Source organism: Euwallacea fornicatus, chromosome 3 (assembly GCF_040115645.1).
Source record: "Euwallacea fornicatus isolate EFF26 chromosome 3, ASM4011564v1, whole genome shotgun sequence".
Classification (NCBI taxonomy): domain Eukaryota; kingdom Metazoa; phylum Arthropoda; class Insecta; order Coleoptera; family Curculionidae; genus Euwallacea; species Euwallacea fornicatus.
This window is the reverse complement of record NC_089543.1, coordinates 5,120,052-5,133,536: the sequence shown is the minus strand read 5'-3', so window position 1 is coordinate 5,133,536 and position 13,485 is coordinate 5,120,052. Positions and strand designations below refer to the sequence as shown.

The window sequence follows — 13,485 nt, the reverse complement described above, 5'->3', positions numbered from 1 at the left end:
CTACAGGTTATTTAACATGACAGATGCTGAAAATATCCCCCACCCTTTACTTGGCACGCTCCCAAGCGATGGTAAACCCCAATAAAAATTAATATCGCTATGTTGTCTTTAATTCCGAATCAGTTTTCATTTTACAACGATAAAATAAATATACGAACGAAGTGGTATTCGGCATATTAAGATGTACTTCAAAAGCCGAAAAAATTGGCTGCATTTTTATGCCATGTCTATTGTTTCGATAAACAATACATTTTTGTATTCAGTTTTAAAATTGAAGCATTATATTATCGATATAAAGTAAAAAGTCATTCAGAATTAAAGACAGCATATTGATATTAATTTTTATTAGGGTTTAACATAGCCTGGGAGCGTGCCAAGTACAGGGTGGGGGACATATTCAGCATCTAATACATTAAATAACCTGTAGATAGCAGTAAGGTCTTCATCATTTTTTTTTTATCTTAAAATGAGTTTTTTATTTCCTAATAATTACATAACTCAAAGAAAAAAAAAAGGGTATAGTAAGATTCCATTTTTCACGTCCTTTTCAATGAGCTCTCACAAGACATATGTTTCAATAAAAAAAAAATTTGGTAGGTTTGTAGCTACAGGGTTAAAGGAAAATATTTCATTTTATTCATCAAACATACGTACAACTCAAAATTAATTCACGTGTTCCAGTGTTTTTTTTTTAATTCACAAGTTGAAAAGATATTAATTTGATTCTAGACTTTTGTCCAGTCCTGTAAAACTAGATTTAATGAACTAAAAATTTCCCGCCAAGAAACGTGTTAGGCCCTTTTTTATTATGTTTTTTGGTTTATTCAGGCCTAGTTAGTTCAGTTTGCTTAAAAATGTTTGTGTTTTTACATATTTCTTTTTTAGACTAGTTAAGTTTAGCTTTTGCTAATTTAGAATGGCATATTAGTTACAATAAACTTCAGGTCAAAGTTGAATAGAATTCAGTATACCCAATACTTATTTACTGCTTATACTGGATGTTTCAAAAATATTATGCCAAACTTAAGGAAGTTACAAGGCATAAGGGTGAACAATTTTTTCATAAACACTCCCATTGAAAAATTAGTTGTTTTAGCTCCAGAATCAGTTTATTCAAAAGACTTCGACATTCAACTTAAGTGAATAAGCAATAATAAATACTTTTTTGTTTCAGAAGACAAGTTTATCAATTTTCTCTGAAGCTACATGAAATCATTGGTGTATGAAACTCCTATAGCCAGTCAAGAGGAACTGTTAGGAAAAGGGATGATAGTTTCTCTTTTCGTGCAACAAGATCTGCACAACTTACAACAATTTTGCATTTCAATGATTCAAAGAACAAATTTAGGTACCAAGCTTGGGAGTCATCATTTTAAATTTTTATTATAATTTTTTTTTGCATTATCTTTAATAAAAATCATTAAAATATCAAAGTCTTTTATTATCAATGAGCCAATATTATCCTTTTGAACAAAAATGAGTCAGGACTCAAAACGCCTCATTTTTGATTACAAATTTCTATGCACAAATTGTTTACCACAATGTCCTCTTCCTCATCCTTAAATTTGACACAACTTTTTTGAAACACCCTGTATATTGATGCAGTTTTTGTGTTGGCCCAAGTTAGCTTTTACAAATTTAGTTCAAGTTATTTCAAGTTTTATTTAATATTCCTATTTATTTTTTTAATGTTTTTACACATTAATGTTTACCTTACCATTAAAGACAAGTGTTAATTCAAGGTTGAAGTCATGTTTGTGTGACCAATGTATTCTTTTGCAGAATGTCAATGGACCATAAGTAACAAAAATCATTCATTTTATTAAAGTTCATACATTTACTCCTGTGCTGTTTCGAGGCATAGCCAACATTCACATTACATTTCATAAAATGAAGAGTGTTTCCCTGCATTTCAAGTACCTACATGGTACTGGCCTTAAGCTTAAGCTCTTAAAGTGACACAACCTGTTCTGCTACTGTGGAGCAAGACGGTTTTTGCCATACCATTTAAAATAAAACTAACCAATAAAACAGTCAACTTTTATCACGTGAAAAATTAATTATTAGCATTTTTGAATAATATTCCTGCATTAACATAATGCGGTTTAATATTACTATGGTTAGCTTTGTTTGATAACCGGCGGGATCGGCACCATGGAGGTCACAGGTCGAAGGATAACTTAATCAAATTTAAAAAAACAATTCAAATACCACACATAAGTAAAAAAGTAATTGTTGAAACTTGACATTTGCACTTTTGACCTTTAACAGCATTTCGCAATCTTTGCCATTAAGGCCGTAGGCCGTCAATGTCAACAGTGGAATCGCCGGTGAAGGCCACAGCATGATATTAACGTAATGATATCTGAAATGCGGTTGACAAGGCTTTTGGATGATATCTTGGGATAGATAAAGCATGTATCTAACCATATGAATTTGCACTTACAAGCTCAGATCGAGATTTAAGAGATTGAAGCACTATAATCCTAAATATCCAAGAACGATGGCACAACCACTTGCGCGGATATATGACACTACTAGCCAACAAACAAGTGCACTACCCCCCTTCCGCTTGACTGATATCGCGATGGAACAACTCTGACGTCAGCTGTTATTGATTCTAGCGAACAGTCGGAACGGCAAGCAACAATGGCGTTATAAACACTATTCAACTGCAATAAAGTACATAATAATATTGTAATTATGTACAAGTTTCGAACACAAAACCATCGACCGTTCAGTCGTATAAAATTTCAAGTCGTACTTCCAAACATATTTCGACCAAGAAATGACACAACCATTTCCCGATGATGTCATTATGACATCACATTCGGTTAGCTTTAGGCGAAGTTAAGACCTTGATTTGAAATTATTTCGTTTGGAGACTTTTCTGCCTAATTATTTTTCTACATGCAAAATAAACATTTTAGATCAAGCCCTTAAAACTTATTGTGTCTACTTACGTTTTTCTCCATCAGCAGGGACCGTCTTAGATGTGATGAGATGAAAACCAGTTTTTTCCACCACAGATTACCGGGTTTTGATCTTTTTAAAAGTTATTTATTTATATTTATTATATATTTTCTGTCTTCCATTTCCATTCATACACACAATGTATACACTCAAATTCTTATCAATATCAGTGGGACAATTGACTATTGACGTTGACACATGAAACGACAATGAAAAAAGGTAGGCGGGAGCGTATACATTTTTTATTAGCAGGAAACAGGAATATATGCAACCCCGTTCTCTTTATTTACGCTGGTACTGATCACGGCAACCGTTAACGTCACATTTCTTATATTATGTTCGAATAGAAAATCAGTACCCTTTCAACATTCTTGTGCTCTTGCTGATGTCGTTCTTAGTACCTTCTAATGTCGCAATACCTAACAAGAGTCATATTATGCTCTATACTAAACAAGTATATTTTCAAAATTGCTTCTGTTACTGATCGAGGTGGCCTCTGACGTCGCATCTTGTAACATGCAGCATGTTATATTTTAATACAATATATACAGCAAACTAGATTACTTACATGGTTAAAGCATATACATTTTAACGAATATGGGTAATGCGTGTATTGGAACCTTGAAAACTGTGAAAGATACAAAGACGGTTAAATAGATAAAGTTCACAATAATTTTACGAGAACATAAAGTTTGGCAGCAGTATATTAAATGTTGCACTTAGTGTGAGTGAGTGTTGTTCTCAACACGTAAAAACGTCATCTATATGTACGATTTGTGGTTATGTGGTCTGTCACTTCCAACTCCGAAAATTCCAACCTGAGATTCCAACTCAATTTTCAACAAATAAAAGAAATAAAAATTTACTTGATAAAAATTTAAATGCAATAACAATGCAACAATAAAGATTTATTATACCTCATTCTAATTTAACTCATAAATAGAAGCATAGCCAATCTATCGCGAAAATTTTAATTGCTAAGTTTACTATCGCAATGGCACAATGCAGAGCCAGCCCCCATGAATTTATTAAGGATGCATTTACCCCCCAGGTTACTGTGATGTGCACCCCTGAGGCTCAGAGGGCTTGCGAAAAAAATAACTTGGATTTTAGTGAACTTTTACAGCCTTTTTCTAAGCTTGTTAATGATGGTAAGTGGCATGTTATTAAACCTGTAATATACATTATTTTCACCCATAAACTAAAAATTATGTTCTCTGAGTAAAGTGGCAATTCATATGTTACAATTAATGAAAAGAAATAGAATCCTTGAGAGTTTTCTTGTGAGTAGGTATGGCTTATATTTATAAGAATTCATTATATGTGGAAAATATATAAGGTGTAAACATAAAAGAATGACTTACCCATTTGTGCTCAGGTCTATTGAGTTAGGTGTGGCTACTTGTGTAAGAAATCTTCATCCAACATAACTAAATTAACAGAATAAACGATGATTGTTATTAACATAAACACTCATATCAAGTTCTTGCAGCCATTAATCTCTTATTTCTTCTTATTTCAGTGACATTTAGAGATCCTAGTGGCACCACAAACCTAATTAAAGGTTTAAAATTAACATTTGTTGATATTAATTTAAGACCTCCTCAGACAACATTAGCACGAAAACTACTTAATTCCTCAGTGAGTGCAGCATCAGAACCAAGAATGAAGTTGCATGAGATTAAAAATTACCAACTTCATGTGCCAAGTTCAACTCCATGGTATGAAAGGTGGAGAAATACATTTATGAAAGTTCAATATCCATCAGATCATGAGTTCACAAAACATTACCTTGGATGTTTAGTGGTGGTGTCTTCCAATGATATCAATCCCACTGAAACTATGAGTAAGCTCATCCAAAATATAGACCGGCTGCAAAGCACTAATGTTGCTGAAAATCTGCCAAAATGGTTTAGCTCTAGTACATTAAAGTATTATATTATTTTGCATGACAATATTGAAGGGAATATTCAAAGGTGGGTTTAGTTATAGTTTATATTTTCAGATTAAGTTTTGTAATTAAAAAAAGAACTGATCAGGTTTGTCTAGTGTAATATCAAATACCATTATTTCAAAGGTTAATACCCATACTGGCATTGAATTACACTGTTTTTCTAGATGTTTTGTTTCCCAAATATTGAGAAAACAAGGTAACAAATGAAGTACCTATTGACTTAGCTATATTTGCAAGCTAATAGTTTAGATTTCATTTTCTTTGTAAAAATAAATAACTTATTTTTCCATGAAATCATTTCACCTATTTAAATCACAATTATCTTTTGTAGGGCTACTGAAGCATTTGAGTCACTAAAATCTACATATGGAGCACCCAATTGCTTCTTTTTAAGAATAAACTCTAGACCTCCAGGGGTTGATAGTGATGAACACTTACCTGACCCATGGAGTCGTTTTTTACATGACAAAATAGATCCTAGAGACTATCAGTCTGCCACCAGTAGCCCATCAGATTCACAGAGGCGCAATTCACTTGAGTGTATTCAGGAAGCAATTGAGAGCAGGCAATTGAATTATCATCCATTGAGTCCAGAAGTTGAAGATGTTATGGTATAGTAAATTATATTCTTGTTTATAAAAAAATATTGCTTTACTAATAGGGCTTTCAATACTTTACATTGTACATTTGATTTTCCAATGCTTACCTGGCCTTTTTTTAATAATTACTCTTTATTTTTGTAGGGCAGTCTAGAAAAAGAAAACGAACTAGTTAAAAAAAAAGATACAAAGACATGGAGTCATGGTAGTTGTTTGTCAGTGGATGATGTTGAACAAATTAAAGCACTAGTTTTTGAGTTTACTAAATCATGCTTGCTTCCTTATATAGAGAAACAATTAGTTGCACTAAATGAAGCAGTTGCTAATAAAAAAGGCATGAGCAAGTCATTATTCAGCGCAACCAAACGTTGGTTTGGAACTAGTAAGCCAATTTCAAACATGGCGGCTGTGAACAATTTAGTGTGAGTTGTATGTTCTGTTTATGTAACACATTCCAGACTTCTGATTATATAGGTATTCGGTAGACTCTCCTGAACTGCATATTAGACGTCTAGGGGACTTGTATTTTATGTTTGGAAACTATTCTGCAGCGTTCCAGGCTTACCACACCGCGAAAAGAGATTATAATGCTGATCAAGCCTGGCTGTATTATGCAGGAGCTTTAGAAATGGCAGCTTTGTCAGCTTTTATGGCTAACGAACAATCAAGAAAAACTTATGATTACATGGAAGATAGTATTATTACTTATTTAAATACATGCAAGTAAGTAAAGGAAATATCAAACAAATTCCCAGTCAAGAATAGTTTAAAACCAATTTTGTTTAATATACGTGAATCTCATGTTTTAGAATGCCACAATTCGCCACGCGAGCCACGTTGCTAAGTTCCGAATGCTTAAAGTCTAAAATGCTTTATGGTGAAACAGCTCATCAACTCATACGCATGACAAGTGAGGACTCAGACTTACGTTCTGCTTTACTTTTGGAACAGGCTTCTTACTGTTTTATGCAGTCGAATATGCTACGTAAATATGCCTTCCATATGGTGCTTTCAGGTCATAGATTCTTCAAAGCAGCTCAGAAGCAACATGCCCTCAGGTAATACAGTGCTTTAAAATTATTGTGGTGAATTTGCCTAATTTTTTTTTATTAGATGTTATAAACAAGCTTATCAAATATATGAAGACGTTGGATGGGTTTTGGCAAGTGACCACATTCACTACACAATCGGAAGATTAGCCAATAATTTGCATCAATATAATGAAGCTGTAGAGTCTTTTGCTAAATTATTAACGGGTGACAGCAAGCAGTCAGCTAGTCAGCAGGCAACATTTTTGAAGGAATTTCTTTCAATTTTGGAGGTAATAAAGTAAATTTACTAGGCTAAAGCTTCCAATTTTCATCTAATACAGGGTAATTATGTGATCTTTAATCAATTTTTTTTAGTTAATCTCGTAAAATAAATTAATGTACCTATTTCTAGTCTAAATTAAAAGCGGACGCTTCAAATGAGGTTCCTATTTTGCCAATACCGGAATTGAACAACGCATCTCTAAAGGTTTTAGTCGGCCCTACTAGACCTCTCTCAACTCCTGGAAAGGTTCCAGCTCTAGGAATTAATTTTGAGAGTTGTGATGACCCAATTTTAGAACAAAAATCGCATAAATTGGAAGAAATGCTTGTAACTGAGGAATCGGGATCAACACCCCTTATTTTCAAACCAATGGTATCTTTGTATACAACTGCATCAATGGGAACCAACACCCCCATTGCAATAATCAATGAACCCATTCAAATATCCATTCAACTGTTCAATACTCTTCAAACAGCTCTGCTTTTGAAAGATATATACGTAGTGTGGAGTTACAAAAGTGGGGAAGAGACAATTACAAACTTGTATTTAAATACCACAGTGGACAAGTTCATAAAAACATATGTTACTAAGTTAGTCCTTATTCAAGGGAACGCGAAGCAAGATTTAGTCTTGTCATTAACTCCGTTGGTTACTGGTGAAATAACGGTATCAGCAATTTGTTACACATTGGCTGGATCGAGTAATACTACAGAAAATGTCTTTGTTAAAGGGAAGAAGATTTTGAATATTTCTAATGACCCTAAAATTGTTAAGCCGATAATTGTAAAAGTTGTGCCGCATGCTCCATGTTTGCAGGTAAAAAAAAAATGGGTTATTTTATTATAAGTATAAAGTCGTATTGGAAATATGAATAATACCAACTTTTATATTATTTCAGATGAATTTCTCTGAGGTAAACTCAGATTTTCTCGCGGGTGAATTACAGCGAGTTTCGGTCGACTTACAAAACATTGGTTCAGTTCCACTAAAAAATATTATGTTTGCAACCAGCGTGCCACATTTACTAAGTAATTGCGAACTGAAAAGCAATCAGGTTGCATACACTATTACCGATGGAGAAACAACTCAAATTAAAGAAAAATTGGCTAGAAAAAATCATATAACATCTATTCCATTGCAAGAAGGACAGCTGGGCAGTGGTCAAAGTGTTTCATTTTACATTTGGATTAAAGCTCCATATTCCAGGGGACCCTTCTCAATTGATTTGCTAACGTATTACGAGAATATTGATGTACGGAGCGTTCCTAGGTGAGTTAATTTTCTCGAGCGTCGTACAAATTGCTTGGGAATTTCACTGTTCGTGGTCTATGATAAAGCGTCTTTAAAATTATTAAAAGTACAATTTCGTTATAAAAAAATCGTATAAATACATCCTCAGAGACAAAATTAATATATTGGCTATCATATATATATATTTTTTCAGATACAGACTTATTAGACACATCTGGAACTTAAAAATTCAGGAATCAATTTCTGTAGAAATCTCCACTCAAAACAGTTATAATTCTAGGGTGGCCGAAGATTTGGCATTAGCCTTAAAAACAACCAATTTAAACAAAATGCATAACTCTATGTCAACAGAAATTACATTGCTTAATATAGCATTCTTGAGCAGTAACTGGATTTTGACCCAAGATATTGTGACTCCAAAATACATCAGTTTAAATTCCCAGGAATCTGCACATATTTTGTTTAAAGCTAGAAGGAAAGTCGGGGAGGACAATGACAAATATAGTACCATATCATTGAGCTCGGAGAAAATGCCAATGCCACACTTGACAACTGCCTTTCAAACTTTTGCCAAAAAAAATCATATACCTTTATTAAATTCTTTTGATTTAAATGCCGACTACAAGAAACGAGATGGAACACTTGTGTTGGAGTGGAGAGCCTTAGTTTGTGATGCTTCAAATAAGCGAATAGTTTACGGGCATACTTGTGTTCCAATAGAAATAACACGAGAGGAAGAACCACTAGATAAGCTTATATCGGATAGCGTAATTGATTTGAATAGTTCTGTTGGGAATGTGGAGGAGCTTTCAGACAATACTCAAAATCAAGTGACTTATAATGTGCTTCACCCGTCAATAATTAGACACAACTTCCGAGAGAATAAAGGTTGTATAGTACCTGTGACTTTAGTATTGCATAGCGATGTTGAAGATGCCGTTACCGTTACCATTAATACGCTTTATTCAAGGTAAGTGTAAATTTCAATAAATTATAATTTACTTTTTTTTTAATTTTCAATTGAATATAAAAAGTAAATTCTAATTTTTAATTAAATAATATCACTCAACAGTAACCTCATCCTTATCTTCCGTCATACGAATTAATCGATATAATGGAAAGGTTGCAGTTTTCTTAAAGCTCAGTTGGTATATATAATTTTCTTCAATTCTAGCTCAAAAACAAACACAAATAAACCACCTAAAGCCAACTGGTTTTCGGTACAAGCGTCGAGTAATTTTTGCTGGTTAACAAAAGGAAAAGTAATTCGCACCTTAGAGCCACTCAGCACTACGAAAGTCGAATTGTCTGTGTTACTGGCCAGGCCGGGAACATTTGATTTAGGAGCAAATTTAGGAATTTTTTGCAGTAGATTAGGCAGAGACGAATTTCCCGTGTTACAGGCATACGAAGTTACCTCGGCTTTAGTAGTTCTTGATACTGGGAGTTAGTTGATATTTTCCTTTACTAAAGTAAGTGCTGTGGTTACAGTAAATGATGAAAATATCAATAGGTATTCGTTGGTTCCGTCATTTGATTTTTTAATTAGATACTTGCAAAGATGCTAGTTCGTATTCTTATCGTTGTCATGTATGAATGTATATACCTAATGTTTTGTTATATGTACATAATAGAATTTTTGTTATTATATTTATTTCCTTTAAGAGCTACGATGCAATACAAATCGTCACAAGTAAAAATTGTTTTTTGCTAACAGCAGTACTGATTAATTATTTACGTACACTCTTGAGTATATAGGGTGTCCCTGAATCGACTGTACAACATTTCAGTAAAAATTCCTGGACCAAACATAAGGCGCTCTAGGGAAACTAACCTACGATTCAAATCAAACAAATTTTTATTCACGTCAAAAAATGTAACAATTGAGAATCGCCTTACGTAAAATGACAAGTCATATAAATTTCATGTTAGAAAATAATAAAGATATATTTGAATGTCTAAACATAATAAAAATTTTTTGCACGGTGGCCTTTTAATTTGTTAGCGTTTTGGTTTAATTTGGTGTTTTAAACCGTTGTGTTCTTTATTCATTAACTTTGGCAGCAAAAATTTGTTGTTTTGAGAACTAAATTAGTGTTTCTGGTTATTTATTATCGATGTAGTTTGTATTATTGCCAATACAATGCCTAAGTCGTTAAACAGTTGGTGTAAGAGGCTTGTAGCGTGCCTGCTACATATTAGTATTGAAAAGATGTGACTTCACTGCTGATATGAGTATGTGACGTACATAAAAAGTTACGTGATTTGAACCATATAACCGATGTTTCGTTTTGCCACTAAAAGGCGTCAAAGTTCTCAAAATAATATCGTTTTTTCGAAATAATTACTAAACGCTTTTACCGCTTTTCACTAATTTTGGAACTAGGTTATGACATGAATTGGCGTGACTTGCTCTGAACAGGATTTTTTTACTGCATTGAAATATTGAAAATGGCGCGTGGTTTGTAAATAAAAGTTTATATTTTTCTTACCCCTTTCATAATGATTTAATTTTTTTCTCTGCTACAAGATGAATATTTCGGAAGTTTTCTGTCTGTTGTAAAATTTTCACGAGGCATACAGTTTATCTACAAAAAAAAGTTATTGACATTATTAGATTATTTTATGCAAAATATAGTGGTGGCCGAGAGAAGGCCGAAGAAATTCAATTTTCATTCGATAGTACCAAACCTTTCTTGGTTACTAGGTTGGCGCCCATGTCTAACCTCAGCCATATTATGAAAGATTGTTGTGTAATGTAAAAGAGTGGTTATTTATAACAAATTGTTTTAGCTTTGGTCACTTTTTAACTCACTTGAAACTTTAATCGCGAGAAAATTCAATTTTTGTTCCTGGAAGAAATGGAATATTTTTTCCTGAAGAAATCTTCAAAACAGAGTGTCGAATTAATTACGCGCAGTGCCGACCTGAAAAAAAAAAGAAATCAATATTAATTTCTGAAAGTCTTCAAACAAGTTAAAGTGTTGAATTAATTTCCACTTAGAGCAGAGACGCGCGCAGTGCAGACCTGAAACAATAAATAAATGTTATTTTCTGAAAAAGTCTTCAAACATGTTAAATTGTCGAATGAATTTCCATTTCGAACAGAGGCATAGGCAGTTCAGACCTGAAATAAATAAATCAATATTAACTTCTGTAAAAAAGCTTCAATGAAGTTAGAATGTCGAACTATTTTCGACTTGGACCTGAGTCATGCACAGTTCAGGCCTGGAACACAAAGAAATCAATATTAAATTCTGAAAAAAATCTTCAAACAAATTAGAGTGTGGAATTATTTGCGACTTGGATGTGAGTCATGCACAGGTCCGACTTGAAACACAAAGAAATTGATATGAATTTCAGAAAAAAATCTTCAAGTTAGAATGTGGAATTGTTTTCGACTTGGAGCTGAGTCATGTGCAGTTCAGACCTGAAACACAAAGAAATCTATATTAATTTGTGAAAAAAAATTTCAAACAAACTAGAGTGTCGAATTATTTTCGATTTGGAGCAGAGATACGTAATAGCAATCTGAAACAAAAAACATTTAAAATCTTTCAAACAGCTCAAGTTGTAATATGATCCTTCGGGTAAGTTCCTTCCAGAGGTATTAAAGTTAGAAATAATTTCGACTTTAAACTAACATTCTATTATAATTATATCGTTCTTATAGGCTTCACAAAACTTAACTATGAATCACAAGAAACAACTCTTAGAACACACCTCCAAGTACCAAAAGCGCGTGCCAGAATCGTCTATGCAACATCCACTTTCACTCACGAAGTCGGCGGTTCACCAAGTTAGTCAAAGGGCGGACTTTAACAATTTTTAAAATAAAAGAAAACCTATTTATTAGTGCAGAGCGTATTACGAACGTCTTGTTCATTGTCGCGCAAAGATTCGAATGAATCAACTATGCAGTGATATCTGTACGAAAATGAACAAAAAATTACTACCTGCATTTTTTTAAAGGTATAGCTCATGGGTCTTAGAAACGATACGCGATAAGAAGCAGCATGCGACGTTTCCAGATTCAGTAAAATGGAAGAAAAGGCGCTAATGGAAGGAATCAGTTGTATTATACTAACATTTCGCGGAGGAATAAAAATATATTTCCTATTGCAAAGAGATTTTTGTTGAAAGAGAAGTCCGAGGTTTTTCAAGAATGTTATTAAATAAGTCATGTTCATAATTAATATACATACGTATATAATAAAAATAAGGCCACTCTCCAATTTAACATTTTGTCTCGGTTTGTTAGAAACTTAATAACTTCGAGTTCTGAATAATATATGTGAGCGTATCAATTAAATTTTCTTATGAACAATTTCTGTCATAAATTCTTTTATGGTTCGCCATAAGCATCGTGACGAAATCCTACAGGACATTGCCCTTTTCTCCAAATAGTCCAGAATTTGTAATTTTTATTAATATCGCGTTTGTGCATAATGTACTCTATACTTAAAAAAAAAAACATGGAAACCTACGCATTACGAAAAGATCGGGCTCAGGGCAAAACACGCCAATTTATATAACTTAGTTTCAAAATTGGTAAAAATCTATAAAAGCATTTAGCAATTATTTCGAGAAAACAATATTAATTTGCCACTTTGGTATCCTGTAGCGGCAAAACGAAGTCATATTGGATATATGGTTCAAATCACGTAACTTGTTATGCATGTCACAGGGTTCACATCAGCAATAATGTCATATTTTTCATAACTTATATGTGAAAATTTGTCCTAGTTTTTTTCCCCCTCGATTTTTCTTGTGGAATGTAACCCCCCACTATCTTTCACTGCCGCTGATATTTTGTCTAGAGTGGACAAACTCAAGTTCAATGAAGTCCAAACACGTTAAATAAACCAGGCGCTTATAATATACAATTCCATACTATTAAAATTCAATTTACCTTCCTAACTGAATTCAATGGTAACTAGGGCCCATGATTTTTCACTTTACTTCCAAAATAGTTAATAAAGATCGCTTCGAGCTTCTTACATTGACTGTTTAAAAACTTGGGCGTTTTACCAGCAATGTTAACAATGACATCGATAATAAATAATCAGCGACATTATTTTAAATCTCAAAAGAACAAATCTTTACCGCCAAAGCTGATGAATAAAGAACCGGAGGGTTTAAAACACCAAATTGATCTATAACGTCAACAAATTAGGCGGCAACCGTACAAAAAAATAGGGTTAAGTTTAGACATTAAAATATATACTTATTCCTTTTTAGCATATCAAATTTATATGATTTGTCTTTTCACGTAAAGCGAATTTCAGTCGTTACATTTTGTGACGTGTTAAAAAGTTATGTGATCTGAATCATAGGTAAGTTTTGCCCTGAAGGCTTTATTGTTTGTTTAGGAATATTTGGTCAAGCGTTGTA

General features: G+C 33.2%; 2 protein-coding genes and 1 long non-coding RNA gene across 6 annotated transcripts in view; 2 read left to right on the top strand and 1 right to left on the bottom strand.

Moving 5' to 3' along the window:
- Nucleotides 1-1,357, top strand: part of LOC136350504 (uncharacterized) — a 66,099-nt gene extending 64,742 nt beyond the window's left edge. The window contains exon 4 of the long non-coding RNA XR_010734164.1: nt 1,175-1,357. This is a non-coding gene — a long non-coding RNA (uncharacterized lncRNA). The remainder of the gene's footprint in view (nt 1-1,174) is intronic.
- Nucleotides 1-3,127, bottom strand: part of Mef2 (myocyte enhancer factor 2) — a 43,853-nt gene extending 40,726 nt beyond the window's left edge. For 2 of the 4 annotated variants that reach the window (XM_066302252.1, XM_066302258.1), the window contains exon 1: nt 2,964-3,127. The gene's annotated coding sequence lies outside the window, so the exon portion shown is untranslated. Of the gene's footprint in view, nt 1-2,446; nt 2,762-2,963 lie in introns of those variants that run through there. The other 2 variants (XM_066302257.1, XM_066302253.1) reach the window with 2 other exon arrangements.
- Nucleotides 3,128-3,683: 556 nt separating this feature from the next.
- On the top strand, nt 3,684-10,055 carry l(3)76BDm (trafficking protein particle complex subunit 8 homolog l(3)76BDm). Its single transcript, XM_066302243.1, has 11 exons — nt 3,684-4,124; nt 4,496-4,949; nt 5,259-5,538; nt 5,671-5,948; nt 6,001-6,249; nt 6,336-6,584; nt 6,640-6,847; nt 6,970-7,656; nt 7,739-8,109; nt 8,285-9,061; nt 9,266-10,055. Exons 1-11 carry the CDS (start codon nt 3,968-3,970, stop codon nt 9,540-9,542), a joined length of 3,987 nt encoding a protein of 1,328 aa, XP_066158340.1. The 5' UTR covers nt 3,684-3,967; the 3' UTR covers nt 9,543-10,055.
- Nucleotides 10,056-13,485: the final 3,430 nt, after the last annotated feature.